Source organism: Bubalus bubalis, chromosome 14 (genome assembly GCF_019923935.1).
Source record: "Bubalus bubalis isolate 160015118507 breed Murrah chromosome 14, NDDB_SH_1, whole genome shotgun sequence".
Lineage (NCBI taxonomy): Eukaryota > Metazoa > Chordata > Mammalia > Artiodactyla > Bovidae > Bubalus > Bubalus bubalis.
This window is the reverse complement of record NC_059170.1, coordinates 55942032-55960296: the sequence shown is the minus strand read 5'-3', so window position 1 is coordinate 55960296 and position 18265 is coordinate 55942032. Positions and strand designations below refer to the sequence as shown.

The 18265-nt window shown below is 41.9% G+C and overlaps 1 protein-coding gene across 9 annotated transcripts in view; it reads left to right on the top strand.

Annotated features, from left to right (window-relative positions):
- MCM10 (minichromosome maintenance 10 replication initiation factor) overlaps positions 1-18265 on the top strand; it is a 52968-nt gene that overhangs the window by 23442 nt on the left and 11261 nt on the right. For 5 of the 9 annotated variants that reach the window (XM_025264383.3, XM_025264384.3, XM_025264385.3 and 2 more), the window contains exons 16-21: positions 733-851; positions 2109-2222; positions 4257-4402; positions 6320-6362; positions 6449-6548; positions 12138-13797. In XM_025264383.3, the coding sequence (XP_025120168.3) occupies positions 733-851; positions 2109-2222; positions 4257-4402; positions 6320-6362; positions 6449-6532 (506 nt within the window). In that variant the 3' untranslated portion in view covers positions 6533-6548; positions 12138-13797. Of the gene's footprint in view, positions 1-732; positions 852-2108; positions 2223-4256; positions 4403-6319; positions 6363-6448; positions 6549-12073; positions 13798-18265 lie in introns of those variants that run through there. The other 4 variants (XM_025264381.3, XM_025264380.3, XM_025264379.3 and 1 more) reach the window with 3 other exon arrangements.

Sequence of the window (18265 nt, the reverse complement as noted above, 5' to 3'; positions counted from 1 at the left end):
AACCCACGTCTCCCGCATTGCAGGCAGATTCTTTACCAGCTGAGCCACAAGGGAAGCCCAGTACTGGAGTGGGTAGCCTATTCCTTCAGCGGATCTTTCCAACCCAGGAATCGGATCGGGGTCTCCCGCATTGCAGGCAGGTTCTTTACCAACTGAGCTATCAGGGAAGCCCTCGACATCAAAAGTCATTATTTTTTTTCTACTTTTCCTCTATGGAGAGTACCTAAGTAGAATTTCTGCAGCTGGAACTGATTGTTTTTTATAATCTTGTTGAATTAAAATGAAATTATGTACAATTTAAAATCTTGAGATTACTCATTGAATCTTTGCACCTATATGTTAGTATAAAGATTTACTTTGTTTTAAAGGAGCAGGCCTTGTTTTAAATTGCCCTATTTTAATTTTTAAAGCTGAAGCTGACAATTATCACTTTAACCTCAATTTGTAGATAGGGGTTTTGTTGTTGTTACCTCTTTTCATAATTGGCCCTTATTTTAAGGTGAAAAAGAGATTCTAATTTAGTGATCAAACCTCCATCTCCTCCCTCCATTCTAGTTTGTACTTCTCAGTTCACTTCTTCTAAGAGCCTCCCTTTGTTGGTACTAGGGGAGGTAAATTCAGTTGAAGGGTCTTATGGCGGGGAACACAGAGCTGGGGGAAGCTGAGTTGGTGAGGCACACTGACTCTCTGCAGTTCCTCTGTGACAGCTCACACTTTTTCATTCTGCTCTAGCTGAGGATGAATTGGAGCCTGCCAAGAAAAAAAGGAGAGAGCAACTTGCCTACTTGGAATCTGAGGAATTTCAGACAATTCTAAAAGCAAAATCGAGGCACACAGGGATCTTAAAAGAGGTAAGAAAGAGCCCAGAAGGTCACAGGTAACAGAGCTATCCTCTGACTCGGGTGCTTTGTTATGGGACTCAGAATTTGTCCTGTAACCTCAGCTGAAACATTAATTGTATCTTGGTTTGTTTGAATTTATTTTTGAAGAACAGGAATATTGCTAATAGATTTTAGCTTTGCCTTTGTTGCTTTGAAGAGTATCATTCAGCATTATTTAAATTGACTTTGATATTAAAGTGATTCAGTCCATATTTTATAATAACTTTATATTGTATAAAAATATCAAGTTACTGTGTTGTACAAGATATCAAAGCACAGTTGTCCCTCCATAACCATAGGACTTGTCCGGTTGTACTTTAGGAACAGTCAGTGTATATTAAAACCATGCACAAGTGTCGTAGGGTTGTATATAAATAAAGCTGTTAGGTTCAAAAGTTATAATAGGTTTTCCATCAACATGGATGCCCTATAGAACGTTCAGAACAATCCTTTGATGTATGAGGTACTGTTCCGTGCACTGCAAAAGGTGTAGCATTTGCACTGCAAAAGGTGTAGCATTTGTGGTCCCTGTCAGCAGCAGGGGTAGTGGTCACTGAGATAACAAAAAAAGTATTACAGCAGATTTTTAAAATGTCCCTTATTTAGTGCCAGCATGCCAAATGATCTACCTTTCTTTTGGTTAATAAAGGACTAAGGAGACAATTAAATATTTTTCTACTGGACTCGGGACGAGAGGAGCTCAAGCAGACCCTGAAAGACTATAGAGCCAAGTTCCCTGGCACTTTATGCCTTGTTCAGCTGTGCTGACTTGAGCTGTGACCACATTTTGTCATGAATAGCTCTCTGCCCTCACACCTACACATTGTTCCAGACAAGCAGGGATTGCTCCTTCCAAGTGCTTGGTCTGGAGAATAGAATCAAACAGATGGGGTGCCATCACTGAGGAGGCATCCAGCACCTCCCATAAACTAGTCTGTGTTGGAACAATGGAAACATTTCCCTTCTGGGGCACACTTGAGCTCATGACACTGCTAATCACGTCAGTAGTTTTGTATTTAGTGTCTTACACATCACCAAATGCTTTCATGCCTTCTATTTGTCCATTAAGGGCTTATTTCTACTTACCATCTTTTGGGTTGCAGTTAACTGAGCCATATGTTCATACAGTTAGCTTGTTTCTTCAGGTCTGATTTGATTATTATTAAACAACTGCCTGAGTCTGTATCAGATTTGGTTCAAGGTCTTCTGGGTGTCATGTCACTCCAGGCCGAGGCTGAGGTGCAGGAACGCTATTTTGAGCCTCTGGTGAAAAAAGAACAAATGGAAGAAAAGATGAGAAACACCCGGGAAGTAAAATGTCGAGTCGTGACATGCAAGACGGTGAGTACAGGAGATGGCTGTCCCTATGGCCTATCTGTGGGCTCTGTGACCTTGCAAGGTGTGGAGACTCGGTGGGGTGTGGGGCCATGTTTTGTGACCGGAGTCCTGCCTGGGTTTAGGGTCATTTAATTAGGCAGGACCCCAGTGTTATCTCTCCTCCTCAAGTTTTTTTGGTTTGTTTTTGGCTGTGCTGGGTCTTCATTGCTGCGTGGGCTTTTCTGTAGTTGCAGCCATTGGGAGCACTGCTCTCTAGTTACAGTTTTCGCTTCACATTACAATGGCTTCTCGTTGCAGAACACAGGCCCTAGGGAGCACGGGATTCAGTAATTGCGGCTTGTGGGCTCTAGAGCACAGCCTCAATAGTTGTGGCGCATGGACTTAGTGGCTCTGTGGCATGTGGGATCTTTCTGGCCCAGGGATTGTACACGTCTCTTGCAGGTAGATTCTTTACCACTGAGCTACCAGGGAAGCCACCCTTCTCAAGTTTTAACATGTCCTCAACCCTTAGTTTCCAGTCCCTTGGGGCCTTAATTGAAAAACGTGACTTGGCATCAGATGTGATCAACCACTTTTGTTCCCTTCTCCTCAGGGCCTAACGTAAATGTCCCCTGGAAAAGTTCTTTCTGTACATGTTTCCTGGCATTACCATTCCTTTTGAGTATACCTGCATGACTAATCAGCATTGTGAGCATGTGTAAGAGGAAGAAGAGGCTTAGCTTACAACTGTCTCTGACTTTATTTTTAAAACCTTAGATTCTCCTTTATATTTGGTGGGGGCGGCACTGAACCAACTACTCCTTTGAGAAAGTACAGACCCTAGGGAGTCAGTAAAGCCTTTACCTTAGAGGACAGCTTTTCCTCTGACAAGATGGCCATATTAAGACAGAGCTGGTGTATTCCTTTCCTGTTGCTGCTTAACAAATGACCACCAACTAGGGGCACAGAACAGCACAGATATATTATCTCACAGTTCTATAGGTCAGAATTTTATGTGGGTTTTGTTGGGGTGAAATCCAGGTGTCAGTAGGGTGCATTCCTTTCTAGAGCTCTAGGGGAGAATCCGTGTCCTTGCCTTTTCCAGCTTCTAGAGCTTGCCTACATACCTTGACTCGTAGCCCCTTCCTCCATCATCAGAACCAGCAGTGGGAGGTGGGGTCCTCTCAGCGCATGGCTCCAACCTCCTTTCCTCTCTCCCACTCTTGAGGACTCTTGTGAATCCTTTGGGCCCACCTGGACAATCCAGAATAATTTCCCAATCTTAAAAACAACAGATTATCAACCTTCATTCCATCTGCAACCTGAATTCCCCTTTGCCAGTAACGTAACATACTTGTGAATTCCAAGGAATAGGGTGTGCATATCATGAGAGGATTATTTTGCCTAACACAATTGGCATACCACCATACTCTGCCCTCTTTGAGGCTGCCAAGGCCAAAAGTTGTTCATCTAGACTCAGTGTGATTACCAGAAATTACATAGCACTGTCCTGACTCTGTTTCAACCCTCACCTACCATTTCTTGTTCTCTTCAGTCCTTTTAAGGATCAAAATTAAATTACTTAAGATCTTTCTTGGTTTTACTGCTTACGAAATAGGAGTAGTAATAAGCTTATAATCCTTTTCAGAGGCCTTATAAGAGAAAGTGAAAAAGCAGCTCATCATCCTTCCTAAATAGGCCCCATGCCTATAACCTGTAGTCTTATAATCAGGGACTAGAGTGAATACAGGGTAGACCAACTAAAGCTACTAGAAATTTCCAGTCCTTTTTTTCTCCCTAGCTATTGTCTTGATGTCACAGAAGATTACTGTGAATTTTACACCTGAAGTTGGGGGCAAACATGAGAAAAAAATGGTATTAATAGGGGGAAAGTCAAGAAGTCACAAGGATCACTGCACCCGAAAGATGGTAACTCCACTAATCACTGCCTGCTAATGACAAGAGAATAGAAGTTCTGAGGAACAGGCCGCCTTCATGGCAGCTAGCTCCTCTCTCCTTCAGAGCTCTTGACCAGATCTTTGTGCTGGTTCTGTGCAGTGTGCCTACACCCACTTCAAGCCTCTGGAGACCTGCGTCAGCGAGCAGCATGACTACCACTGGCATGACGGTGTGAAGAGGTTTTTCAAGTGTCCCTGTGGAAACAGAACTATCTCCCTTGACAGACTCCCCCAGAAGCACTGCAGGTAAGAGAATTCCTGGGGTTCTTGGTCCCATAGGCTTCCTGAACCTTTTTGCAATTCCTGGGTGATGCTATTCCCTAGAAACTTTGGACAGTCCTTGACCCTGAGAGGGTCAGCCTTGTTCTGTGCCTCCTTACAGCTCCTGGAGGGAAGGGATCCTCCCCCTTTCACGACTGTACCCCAATACTAAATATATTGCCTGACACTAGGTTATCAGAAACGTTTGTTGACTAAATGGAGCCTGGGTGGTGTGGGTTGTATGATGTTGATTCTTTGGAATTTGAGGCAATTTTGCTATCACTTTTAGTCTTCCTGAGAATGTTTCACCAGCATATCCTCACTACTTTTTGTTGTTGTTCACTTATTTCATTTGGGTTGTTGTTTATTTCCTGGAGCCCAAACTTCACTCTCATGTCAAGTTTCTCCATAGCTGATTTGGAATGAGGGTGGGGGTGGAGGAACCCAAACCCCATGCTGGTTCATCCCCTTGTCAGAGCTGGTTTGTGCATTTTTTTTAAACAATTGAGATTAGAATTGTTTAAAGTACCTATTCATATATTGATACTTGACTTCTCTCCAGAATATTGTAACAGCAAGAGCTTGTATAAAACAGAGTATCAGAGAAGTGTGATCATTAAGGATAAGCAGTAAGTGCAACTCAAATGAAAGAATATGATGCTTTTCAGCCCCCAGGTGGCACTGTTACTTTGTTAAGAACTTGTGCTTTCTCTGGTCTCTCTCTTGTCAATTCTTGATCTAGAGCAGAAATGGGCAAACTTTTTCTGTAAAAGGCCAAATGGTAAATATATTAGGCTTTGCCAGCCCTGTGGTCTGTTTCACCACTACTCAAACATGTTGTTGTGCTAGTCATAGGTAATACTCACACAGACATGGCTGTGTTAAAAAAGAATTCATGAAAACTGTGGCAGGCTGGAGTTGGCCCATGTGTTATAATTGTCTGACAGTGAGTTGTGTGTAATATCATCATTGATCTGGTAGTAGGCTGTGAAAGTTCTCTCAGTAGATATTAAACAGGTCTGTAGCTGGGGAAGGTGATGGAGAGGCTCCCAGCTAAGTCCTTTGCAGCTGATGCTCAGAGTGGGGTCTAAGGAAGATGGGGAGAAAGGATGAGCCTGATGGGGTGGCCCTATGCCCAGGACCCTCTCAGATCCAAGGCTCCTGGGAGCCACAGTCCCATTACTTCACTGTATTTCATTTGTTTCTCTCTCCCCAGTGTAAAATTGCTAGAAAATAAGCTTTCCCCATAGTATCCCCCTGCTTTCTCAGGGTTGGACTCAACTACCATGTTAAACAATGAGAATGAATCTCTAGGCCCTTTGACTAAAGAGAGTGAAAAATCTCTTGACTAGGAAAAGATTTTCTTCCTGTTGTGTTGCTTTGGCCCCAAGTGTAACAGTGACCTTTCAGTGGAAAAGTCAAGATATCACTGTCTTCCCTGTTCTCACTATTGAAAACGGGAAAGCATTGTTCAAACCCAAAGGAAGAGTAATCCTCTCTTACCAGAACCGTTGAGTTCCAGAAAAGGAGAAAGGAACAAGCCATGGGCTTCTTGTCGCTATAGGCTGGCTTTCTCAATCTGAGGGTCATCCCAGTGATCTTCACTGGAAACCAAGCTCACTCTCCTTGCCTGTAGAGTGCATAGCTCTATGCAGCACTACCATTTGAAATTCCTTTTCTGAAGTATCTATCTGGCTTTTGACAGACTTCAAAACCCATTGCTTGATTACTGATGTGTGTATTTTCAGTAGCAGTAGAATGTAAACTGGAACATGAATCTCACCTTAGTGAGCTTCTGCTTAAATGAGGCGGCTCTCCCCAAAAGTGCAGGGAGCACTATTATCTTCATGTATGTGGACCTGTAACCTCATCACTGAGTCAATCTGATCTTTTCTGTTTCAGTAATTGTGGCCTCTTCAAATGGGAACGGGACGGAATGTTAAAGGTATGTCATCTGTAAGGTGATAGATTTTAGTGACCTATGCAAATACTGTTGACCCATTTCTTATTAAACTGTTTCTGTTTTTCTAGGAAAAGACAGGTCCAAAGATAGGAGGAGAAACCTTGTTACCAAGAGGAGAAGAACATGCCAAATTTCTGAATAGCCTTAAATAGCCCTGACTTCAAACAGGTACCCATAGCTTACATTGCCCCTTGTAGTTCTAGAAAAGCAGTTTTGGCTCTGAATTGCCCATGTTCCTGATTGACACAGCCGAATACTGTTAAGCCTACAACTTTGTGTTAGTTTAACATCAAATTTAACATGACCTTTAAGTGGAAAATCGAGATACCAAAAGGTAGATGAAAAGTTGTGTTTCTCTGTCTCTTGGGTTATAGAGTATACGACGTCACTTCTTAATCACAGTAAGGTTCTGGTATTTATGTGGACAACCAGAGGCAAAAGAATACATTTAGCTCAGGTAACTTGCCTAACTTCTGTGCTTCAGTTTCCTCATCAGTAAAATGAGGAAGGTTGGACTAAATGATCTTGAAATGTGCATTCAAAACTCTAAAGTTAATATAACATTTTGCCATTTAGAAAATTATGACCATCACCCTTGATATAGTCTCACTATATTAATATTAAAACCCAGGTTCCTTCTGTTGATTCTGCTGTTACCTCCATTTTGTTCTTGGAAGTCAAGTCACTGACCCATGTGGCATTTCAGTTCATATCTATATGGTTCTTTGTGCCCTTACATTATTGCAGAGCTCTGTAATGGAAATACCTAAAATTTCATCATCTTAAAGTATGGTTTTGTTTAAATATGGCTTAAAGAAACTGAAACCTCTAACCAAAACAACTGTAAAACTAGAGAAACCATGAAACCCAATTGGAAAACAGAAACATCTCACAAGAAGAATCCTGTGGAGTTTCCGATTTGCAGATATTGTTTATTAGACACACTAAGAATTTTAGATCTGGGATCACTGGGACCTGTGGTTACGCTCAAGTTGGGCCCTTCGGCTCACTGGTTCTGGGACTGTGGCTGAGGTGCCCGTGTTCAGTTTCCTCATCAGCAAAATGAAGGTGATGATGTCTTGGTGGCATGGACTCTTGTGAGATGGTGCATGTATGCAGGAGCACAGTAGGTGTGACTTTCATCATCAATGAGAGAAATGGAGCTTCCCATGTAAGAGCACAGAGACCTGAGATGTTATGGGCGCCTGGACAGAAGGGTGATGATGGAGGTGGACAGTGGTGGATGGCCTCAAAGGAACAGACAGATTGTGCTGGAGAGGGAGTCCAGGGTCATGCTCTGGGTTAGGTAACTAACTGCATGGATGTTGAGAGGAAACTCTGAAGGAATGGGAGGTAGATAGCCCAGACATTCAGATGTACCAGGCTCCCCACCCAGGGAAGATCAAGGTGGTGACAGGACCCAACTCTGGGGCAGTGTCAGTAATGCCTAACTCGGGAGCCGCGTTAGGCATTACTGACAGGGCAGCTTAGCCACCAGGGCAAGACCCATACAGTCTGAGGTTGGAGTGGGCTCATGGGAATGTGCACTGTGAAGTGAAATGAAAGTTGCTCAGTCATATCTGACTCTTTGTGACCCCATGGACTACAGTCCATGGAATTTTCCAGGCCAGAATACTGGAGTGGGTAGCCTTTCCCTTCTCCAGGGGATCTTCCCAACCTAGGGATCAAACCCAGGTCTCCCACATTGTGGGCAGATTCTTTACCAGCTGAGCCACAAGGGAAGCCCAAGAATACTGGAGTGGGTAGCCTACCCCTTCTCCAGCAGATCTTCCCGACCCAGGAATCAAACCGGATTCTTTACCAGCTGAGCTATGAGGGAAGTCCAGTGTGGACTGTAACCACGTTGTATACAAACATCCTCAGGCTTCTAAAGAAATAGCAGTTTTAAGAGCACCAAGGGCTAGAAGAATGCGGTCAGCATTCCAGATAAGGCAGTATGGGGTCTCATTGGATCAGCTCCATCTTGTCCTGCACCCAACTCAGAGGTGCCCATAACGTCTTAGGTCTTCGTGCTGAACCAGCTCGGGTTTTGGTGTCACCAGCAAGAATTAGGGTATATAACTCTGGCAGGGTCGCAAGCAGAAAAATAGATGGGGAGGTGAGTGTTACTCATCGAAGATCCTTTCCAGGTCAGTCTTCAAACACAGATAAAAATGTTGAGGATTGGCTTTCAGAGCAAAACAAAAGGTTGGGTGGCAGCACGTGGGGGTTTCAGTGAACCAAAAGGGGCCGAGTTCCTAATTATTTAAGCCAGGTCATGGGTACATGGAGACTGGTGCTTGTGTCTGTATTGTCATATATGTTGTAAGTTATCCTGATGAAAGGTAAAAACAAGTAACTCCAGTTTTTCTTCTCTGTGGTACCCACCCATTATCCCTGGGGCCAGTTATTGCTCCTTCCTCCAGTCTATTGCTGTATTTAGAGCGTTGCTATGGCAGAAAACTTATTGTAGTGGGTTTGTTTATCCACAATATATTATATGATATGATATAAATATCATATATTTATCCACAAATATACAAGCTGCTAGCATGTATATTTTAATGTGGTTCAATTTCAAGGTGCCAAGTCCAGTGCTACCCTACTGGTGTTCAGTAAATGTTGGGTGGATGGAGAGAGTTCAAAAATTGTGAATACAAGGAACTTAATAAATGTTTTCTGAATTGTTCAATGCTGTAAAAGTGCTGCACTCAATATGCCAACAAATCTGGAAAACTCAGCAGTGACCACAGGACTGGGAAAAGTCAGTTTTCGTTCCAGTCCCAAAGAAAGGCAACTCCAAAGTATGCTCAAACTACCGCACAATTGCACTCATCTCACACGCTAGCAAAGTAATGCTCAATATTCTGAAGCCAGGCTTTAACAGTACATGAACCATGAACTTCCAGATGTTCAAGCTGGATTTAAAAAAGGCAGAGGAACCAGAAATCAAATTGCCAACATCCGCTGGATCATTGAAAAAGAAAGAGAATTCCAGAAAAACATCTACTTTTGCTTTATTGACTATGCCAAACCCTTTGACTGTATGGATCACAGGAAACTGTGGGAAATTAAAGAGATGGGAATACTGGGCCACCTGACCTGCTTCCTGAGAAATCTGTGTGCAGGTCAAGAAGCAACACTCAGAACTGGATGTGGAACAACAGACTGGTTCCAAATAGGGAAAGGAGTACATCAAGGCTGTATATTGTCACCCTGCTTATTTAACTTATATGCAGAGTACATCATGTAAAATGCCGGGCTGGATGAAGCACAAGCTGAAATCAAGATTGCCAAGAGAAATATCAGTGGCCTCAGATACACAGATGATACCGCCCTTATGGCAGAAAGCAAAGAAGAACTAAAGAGCCTCTTGATCAAAGTGAAAGGGGAGAGTGAAAAAGTTGGCTTAAAGCTCAACATTCAGAAAACTAAAATCATGGCATCCAGTCCCATCACTTCATGGCAAATAGATGGGGAAACAATGGAAATAGTGACAGACTTTATTTTTGGTGGCTCCAAAATCACTGCAGATGGTGACTGCAGCCATGAAATTAACAAGACACTTGCTTCTTGGAAGAAAAGCTATGACCAACCTAGACAGTGTATTAAAAAGTAGAGACATTACAAAGGTCCATCTAGTCAAAGCTATGGTTTTTCCAGTAGTCATGTACAAATGTGAGAGTTGGACTATAAAGAAAGCTGAGTGCCGAAGAATTGATGCTTTTGAACTATGGTGTTGGAGAAGACTCTTGAGAGTCCCTTGGACAGCAAGGAGATCCAACCAGTTAATCCTAAAGGAAATCAGTCCTGAATATTCATTGGAAGGACTGATGCTGAAGCTGAAACTGCAATACTTTGGCCACCTGATGCAAAGAACCAACTCATTGGAAAAGACCCTAATGCTGGAAAAGATTGAAGGCAGGAGGAGAAGGGGACGACAGAGGATGAGATGGTTGGGTGGCTTCACCGACGCAGTGGACATGAGTTTGAGTAGGCTCTGGAAGTTGGTGATGGACAGGGAATCCTGGTGTGCTGCAGTCCATGGGATCACAAAGAGTCAGACTCTACTGAGCCACTGAACTGAACTGCTAGGTCAAACATGCGGGCTACTCCATTTAGGAGAGTCCGCTGCTTGGGCAGCCTGAGTTTGCAAACACCATTTGACCCAAGTGAATGCCACCTAACAATTGAGTCAGTTGATAGGATTATTATTTTGAAATTTAAACTCTAGCTAGAAATAATACATATTTCTCCCAGGATAGTATTATAGTAGGAACATAACTCTTAAAAGGACGTGGTTGTGGGAGATAGTTGATTCAGGTTTTCAAGAGCCAGGAATAAATTCCACATGCCTTAGATTCCATCAAAGTCTGCTCTGTGTGTAGAAGTTTCTGTGTCTAAGGCTTGTGTTCCCCTTAAGGTCACACACTTTTAGGAGTATTTCACTTTCCAGGAGGAATGTATTTTTGTTTTGTTTTGTTTTCTAAACAGAGAAAATGTTTAAATCTCAAAAATAATCAAAAGCACTTGAAATTCTTATATTTTTGATGGCTCATTTCAAGTAGATGTGTTTGTCCCATAAACTTAAAACAGCTGTGGGTCTGAAGTAGGTCACACCTGAGCAGCCACCTGGACACTGAGCTACAGGTTGCTCTTTGAAGACCCCTCCCTGTATAAGAAACATGTTCTTATTTGAGCCAAGGGTGTTGTGAGAGTTCAGATTCACTTCTGTATATGTTGTGCAGTAACATTCTTATAAAGGTAGATGGGTGAGCTGAATGTAGATGCCCCTGTTTTTAAAATTTTACTTTTAAATTTTGAATAATTAAAAATATAATCGAGTTACTTCTCATTTACTCTAGGTTTTGGGGGGTTTCCACTGGGGGATGCTGTTTGTGTGTGTTTTGTTAGAATATTCAGGGATAAGAGGGATAGGTGGGCCGGAGGGGGCACATACTCATTTACATTAAAAGTATGGTTCATCACAAGGCCCGTCTTTAATCCTCCTACCCTCTTTACCAATGTGTATTAATAGCAGTGTAGGGCTTCTTGTATAATCAGAACAGGGTAAGCACATGGTGGTCTAAGCACACAAAAATGGTCATGTCCTCCATGGTTGATCACAGTATTCTGACCTTCACAATAGACTTTTTTTTTCAATGCCTTTTTTGGGGAAGGGGGTTTATGTTGTTTGTTTGTTTTGAGCATGCTGCTCAGTTTGTAAGATCTTAGTGCTTTGACCAGGGATTGAATCCAAGCCACAACAATGAAAGCCCAGAATCCTAACAGTAGACCACAGAGAACTCCCTGTTCCATTTTTTGTTTAGAGGAAATAAGTGGATTTTTAAAGAAAATTATCTTTCTCTTGAGTTTTCTTAAACTACTTTCCCTTTCTGAACAACAGAAGGAAAACTGAACTAATTTACGTTGCAATGATCCAGAATAGCAAACAAGAAGCTTCTGAATGAGGAGTGTGGAATTGTCTCCAAAGAGAACTGAAAAACACTGAATTTCAGCTTTTAAAATTTTCCAGTTTTCAACTTTTAAAAACATTACAAATTGATGTATAGGAAAGTTGACAGAGAGCGATTGCATGAGTTGAGTTTTTGTGTTAAAGTTGATGATAGAAGTAAAGCTAGATGTTTATAAGAGACTGAATGTGTCTGACAACATTAACTTTTTAAATTCAGGAGTGTAAATCTGTTTGCCCGAGTTGTCACTGATAGCAGCCCATCTCAGCCTCTGCTCTTACAGGTAAAGCAGACACTTCGGATGCCGTATGGAGAGATTTGGAAACCGCCACTCACAAGAAGGATGATGGGCTCCAAAAATGAAATTCTGTATTTGTCAGTATTGAGGAAAGAAAGAAGCATTTTCTAAAGAAAAGAACAGGTACAAAAGGTGGAAGAAATCAGTGGGCACAGCTTGACAGTAGTTGGTGAAAAAGCTGTGGAAGTTTTGAAGATTAAAGAGAGCCAAGAATATCGCCACACAGCTGAACTCTGCAGATCAAATGGAGAAGAGACCTGCCATGTCCTACAGTCAGACCACATAGCCAATAAAATTGACTTGTGTTTTGGAGAAAAGCCAGACAGCGGTAATTGAGGCGGTGAAAACTCAAAGCATTTTCACTGAGAAAGAAAGACTAGAAATATATATACAGTGGGTTTTTATTATTCATAGTAATTGTTTCATGAAGTTACCAACTGAGCTAGCAGATACACAGTCACTGCTCCTAGAGGAAATACAGGTTAGGTTTCTGTGAGCCTCTAGTCACATTTTCTTCACTGGCTCAGTAAATAACTTTATATTATATATGTTTGTTTAAAGACACCTTATTTAATATATATTGTCGATTCATTAACATGGAACTCACAGTCGACAGCCCTGTGACTCCTGATCAAATGAAGCTGATCTCAGCACATGCATTTTCTCTGGATGATCCATGCATCCCATCCTTCTTACCCTCAGGGACAGTAGATCGCACTTCACCGCTCCACTTGGGAGCCATTTTCAACATCAAAAGCACCTCAAAAAAGCACAACAGTGTGACAAACGTGGCACGAAAAGGACATCTTTTTACAGTATCAGAGCTGAAATTAGCAATAATGTTGCTTTGGCCTCAGCTAGCAGCAACTCAAGTTTCTTGTTGGTCTGCACATGCGCCTTCCGTGGTGATCACAAAAACACCACAGGTACTGTTTTTGGAATTAGAAGTAAAATTTAGTTATTAGGTGATTTTGGAAAAACACAGAATCCACAAATAATGAGGAACAACTGTGTAATATTTCCCAAAACAGGGCCAGACCAGAATTGTTCTCATTTTGCAGATTAGAAAATTAAGTGATTTGAAACATAGATTGCAACTAACTCTGTGGTAATATTACTTGAGCAGAGACTTCACTATTGGTATTTTTTAAAGTCAACTTTATTAAGGGTTAAATTTCACACAGCAAAGAGCGCACATATTAAGTATATCATTTGGTAAATGTTGGCGAATTTATATACGCACATAACCACCACCAAAGGCAAGATAGAGGGCATTGCCATTACCCCAAAATGTTGCCTTTGCCACTTCCCAGTCAGGCCACATGCCCTGGTCACATCCATCACTGAGCTGTTTAGATCTGTGTTTCCTAGAGTTTCATATAAATGGAATCAAAACAGAACATACTCTTATGCCTCACATATTTTGAAATAAAGCCATGTTGTTGCCTGTGTCCATAGTTCATTTTTTATTGTTTAATATTTCATAGTATGCGTATGTCACTTATGTCATTTATTATGTTACTATATGTCATTATTCACCTATTGATAGATAGAAACAATTCAACCCAAAATATTGATAGATATTTTGGGTTGAATTGTTTCTAATTTGGGGCTGTTATGAATAAATAACAATATTCAGATACAAGTCTTTCTGTGGATATATTTTTGTTTCTCTTAGGTATCAGTAAATAGGAATGGGATTTCTGGAAAGTGTAAGTTTACCTCTGTAAGAAACCACTAAACTATTTTCCAAGTGGTACGATTTTACATGCCTATTAATGATGCATGAGAGTTCCATTTGCTCCACATCCTCACCAGTACTTGGTATTGTCAGCCTTTTCAATTTTAGCCATTCTGATGGGTGTATCTTATTGTGGTTTTAATTTGCATTTCCCTCATGACATTTTTTCCTGTGCATTTGGCCATTTGTATGTATCTTTTTGGTGATGTATCTGTTTACTTTCTTACTAGGTCAAGTTGAAAAAATTCTGTGTTCTAGATGCAAGTGCTTTTTGCAGATACATGTGTTACCTAGTTTTAGCTTTACTATAAGGTCTTCCCTCAAAGCTCAGTTGGTAAAGAATCCTCCTGCAATGCAGGAGACCCCGGTTCAATTCCTGGGTTGGGAAGATCTGCTGGAGAAGGGATAGGCTACCCACTCCAGTATTCTTGGGCAAGATCTGCTGGAGAAGGGATAGGCTACCCACTCCAGTATTCTTGGGCTTCCCTTGTGGCTCAGCTTGTAAAGAATCTGCCCGCAATGCGGGATACCTGAGTTCGATCCCTGGGTTGGGATGATCCCCTGGAGAAGCGAAAGGCTACTCATTCCAGTATTATGGCCTGGAAAATTCCATGGACTGTATAGTCCATGGGGTCACAGAGTCAGACACAACTGAGAGACTTTCACTTTCACTTTTCATTAGGTCTATGATCCATTTCAAATTAATTTCTGTTTAAGGTGTGAGTTAATGATTATGGGTCATTGTTTTCCAAATGAACATTCAATTGTTACAGTACCATTCAGTTAAGATGCTATAATTTTCTCATATTATTGTCACTTCTTTGTCAGAAAATCAGTTGACCATTAGGGTCTACTTCTGGACTTAGTTCTGTTAAATTAATCTGCATGTCATTCCTTACGCTAGTACCATTGTCTTAGTTACTGTAGCTATATAAGTGTAGGAATCAGGTAGTACCAGCTTGTTCTTTTTAAAATTTGTTTTGGCAATTCTAGGTCCTTTGCATTTTGATGTGAATTTGAATAAGCTTATCAATTTCTATCCCAAAAACCCTGCTGAAAATTTAAGATTGTGTATAATCTATAATTTTAAGATTTTTCATCTGTGAATATATGTCTTTTCATTTATCTGAGTCTTCTTTAATTTTCTCAGCAGTGTTTACTGGTTTCAATTTTCAACTATTTTTAAATAGTTTTATGGTGTCATAAATGGCGTTTTTTCCATTTTAAATTCCAGTTATTTTGTATACGTGCTAGTATACAGAAATGCGTATTTGTCTGTTGGCCTTGTATCCTGGGACCATGCGAAACTTGCATACTAATATACCAACTTTGTAAATAGATTCCTATTTGAAAAATCAAAATAATACGGAAAGTGGACAGAACTTTTTTTAAAGTGCCATACATTGTAAGATTACAGAGTATACCAAAGTTCCAGTTCAGTTTAGTTCAGTTGCTCAGTCGTGTCCGACTCTTTGCTACCCCATGAATCGCAGCACACCAGGCCTCCCTGTCCATCACCAACTCCTTGAGTTCACTCAGACTCACGTCCATCGAGTCAGTGATGCCATCCAGCCATCTCATCCTGTGTCGTCCCCTTCTCCTCCTGCCCCCAATCCCTCCAAGCATCAGAGTCTTTTCCAATGAGTCAACTCCTCATGAGGTGGCCAAAGTACTGGACTTTCAGCTTTAGCATCATTCCTTCCAAAGAAATCCCAGGGCTGATCTCCTTCAGAATGGACTGGTTGGATCTCCTTGCAGTCCAAGGGACTCTCAAGAGTCTTCTCCAACACCACAGTTCAAAAGCATCAATTCTTTGGCGCTCAGCTTTCTTCACAGTCCAACTCTCGCATCCATACATGACCACAGGAAAAACCATAGCCTTGACTAGACAGACCTTTGTTGGCAAAGTAATGTCTCTGCTTTTGAATATGCTATCTAGGTTGGTCATAACTTTTCTTCCAAGGAGTAAGCGTCTTTTAATTTCAAGGCTGCAGTCACCATCTGCAGTGGTTTTGGAGCCCCCCCCAAATAAAGTCTGACACTGTTTCCACTGTTTCCCCATCTATTTCCCATGAAGTGATGGGACTAGATTATTAATACGTAACCAGTTTGCTTTTGGACAGATCCCTTAACTCTTAAATTATGAAAATCTTGCCAAAGGATTAGAACATAATTGGTTGAAAAGAAATTAGAAATGAACTTTCCTAATGAAATCAAACTGATAAAAAGCACATGTCAAGTTTTTTGGTTTTTGTTTTGTAAATTTTTTAAATCATTCTGGGTCTCAAGAAAATTACCACCTCCTTCCAAAAATATAAATAAAGGCATAAGATAATAAGTTGCAAAATCTCCTTGGAGCACATGCACTCTAAAAAGAAGAAGATAATGAAGAAAATGACAACATACAAAATTGTGTGAAAAGACAATGGGTTTTTACCAGTTCATCTTTTGACAAGGTTTTTCAGTCTCTTTCCTGGAAACTCTGAAGGATTAGGAAATAGTAAGGAAAGAACAGAGAAGAGTTAGTTAAAAGAGTGTCCCAAGGGCCACCCTTTTGATAAGGCCAGTTGCTGAAAATATGGATTCTCTATTAGTGTATTTCCTATAAAATTCTCCTGCCCAGATTCCAGTCCTGTTTCCTTTGGCATCCTTCTCCTTGCCCAAGAAATGGCTGCAATTGGATTTGAGCGAAGAAATTCTAAAACCCTGAGATACAGTGGAGCCCTTGTTAAGGATGGGGGTAGAACTCAGAAATAGAATTTTTTCTGCCAGAGGTCTTTATCTCGAGTTAACGTGCCAAACGTAGTCACTGAAGAGGCCAGGACAGGCCATTTTGTTATTTTGATCTGGCCACTCACCTAGACTGTTGTTGGTATTTGACATCTATATGACTCCAGCATTCCCTCCTATGCATGCAACAGGGTTTTTGACCCAGGTGGCTGCAGGGTATGGCCTTGAGTCAGACCTCATCATCGGCTGCCATGCATCTAATTGCTGGCCCTCCTGCCAGAAGGCAATGGCTGAGTGATTGTCACCATATGAGCCAGTCTGTGGCTCCTCTTGTTCCCTGGCTGAGCTGAGAGAGCAGTGCTTTGCCTTTTCTCTGTAGTACATCTGGGCATGTGAAAACACACACCCTCGTAACTTGGGGTTACCAACTTAAAGGTCAGGGACTGAATTTGCTGGTATGGTGTCTGACTTTTGGTCAACCAAGAGGGCATTTTGTGTGGGTAGAGGATAGGCCCACCCAGCAGCCAGCAACCCTGGCTCAGGACCTGAGCTGGCTGTCAGCAGAGCTTGCACCTGCCCCATAACAACCTCATCTCTCAGGTAACCCACCTTTCCTGGGTAACCACGCTGAGGAGAGGCATTGTGGCTCCTGCATGCCTGTTAGCAAAAATTTCTGATCTGTGTGTGGGGCTGGGTACATAAGGGAGCCTCGCTATGGAGAGCACAGGGGGTCTACCTTGCCCATTTGCCAAGCCTCCCTGTCGGGCTGCTTTGCAGGGTGGAATAGGAAGTGGGTGGGATGCACATCTGAGTCTCCCCTGTAGCTCAGAGAGGACCATTTCTGACCTTTCCCCCTTTTCAAGCTGACTGATTTCTCCAATGTAAACCAGAGCCTGCAGAGGTGGAGGACAAACAGCAGAATTCCATTTTGGTCTGTTTAGCTTTTTCCAAAACTTAGAAATACTCATTCTTTCCAAATAATTTCAGTCTCAGATAATAAAAAACTAATGAAGTACTGAAACATCTGCAGTTTTTGTTTCTTGCCAGTTTTTTCTTCTGCTTTCACCTCCTAATTTGAAGTGCCTGGTACTTGCAGTGAGCACTGTGGGGAGCAGGGGGTTTCCTACAAAGCCTGTGTGGTGAAAACACGCCCAGAGGCAGGTGGGTGGCTGTTGGGAATATGTGGATTGAGTAGGTTGGGTTTCACTGATTTCCTTTTGGTTTGGTTTAGGTTGAGTTTACGTACACAGAGACATCTAAGACTTGCATAACATTAGAGCAGACATCTCAGCGATCCCCAAAAGAGCATAATCAAAATACTGTAAGCCTCAGCTGCCGATAGGCAAACACAGTTGTGTCATGTCTAAAACAATTTGGCACAGGTTTGACTTTTGTTGTGTTGGGTCTTCACTTGTGCCCCAAGCCTCTCTCTCCAAATGATCAATCGCAGGACTCCTAAGAAGAGAGTGGCTCCCCTCTTCCACCTGCCCAGGTAATACCATTTAGTGGTAGAGTTTGCCCAGTCCCCTTCCTACCTTCTCAAGGCTGGTTCAGCTCCTGCTTGGAGTTTGTGTGAGGAAATACAATGGTGACTATACATGAGGCAGTTTGGAATGTGCATAATTGCTTGATCACTAGAGTA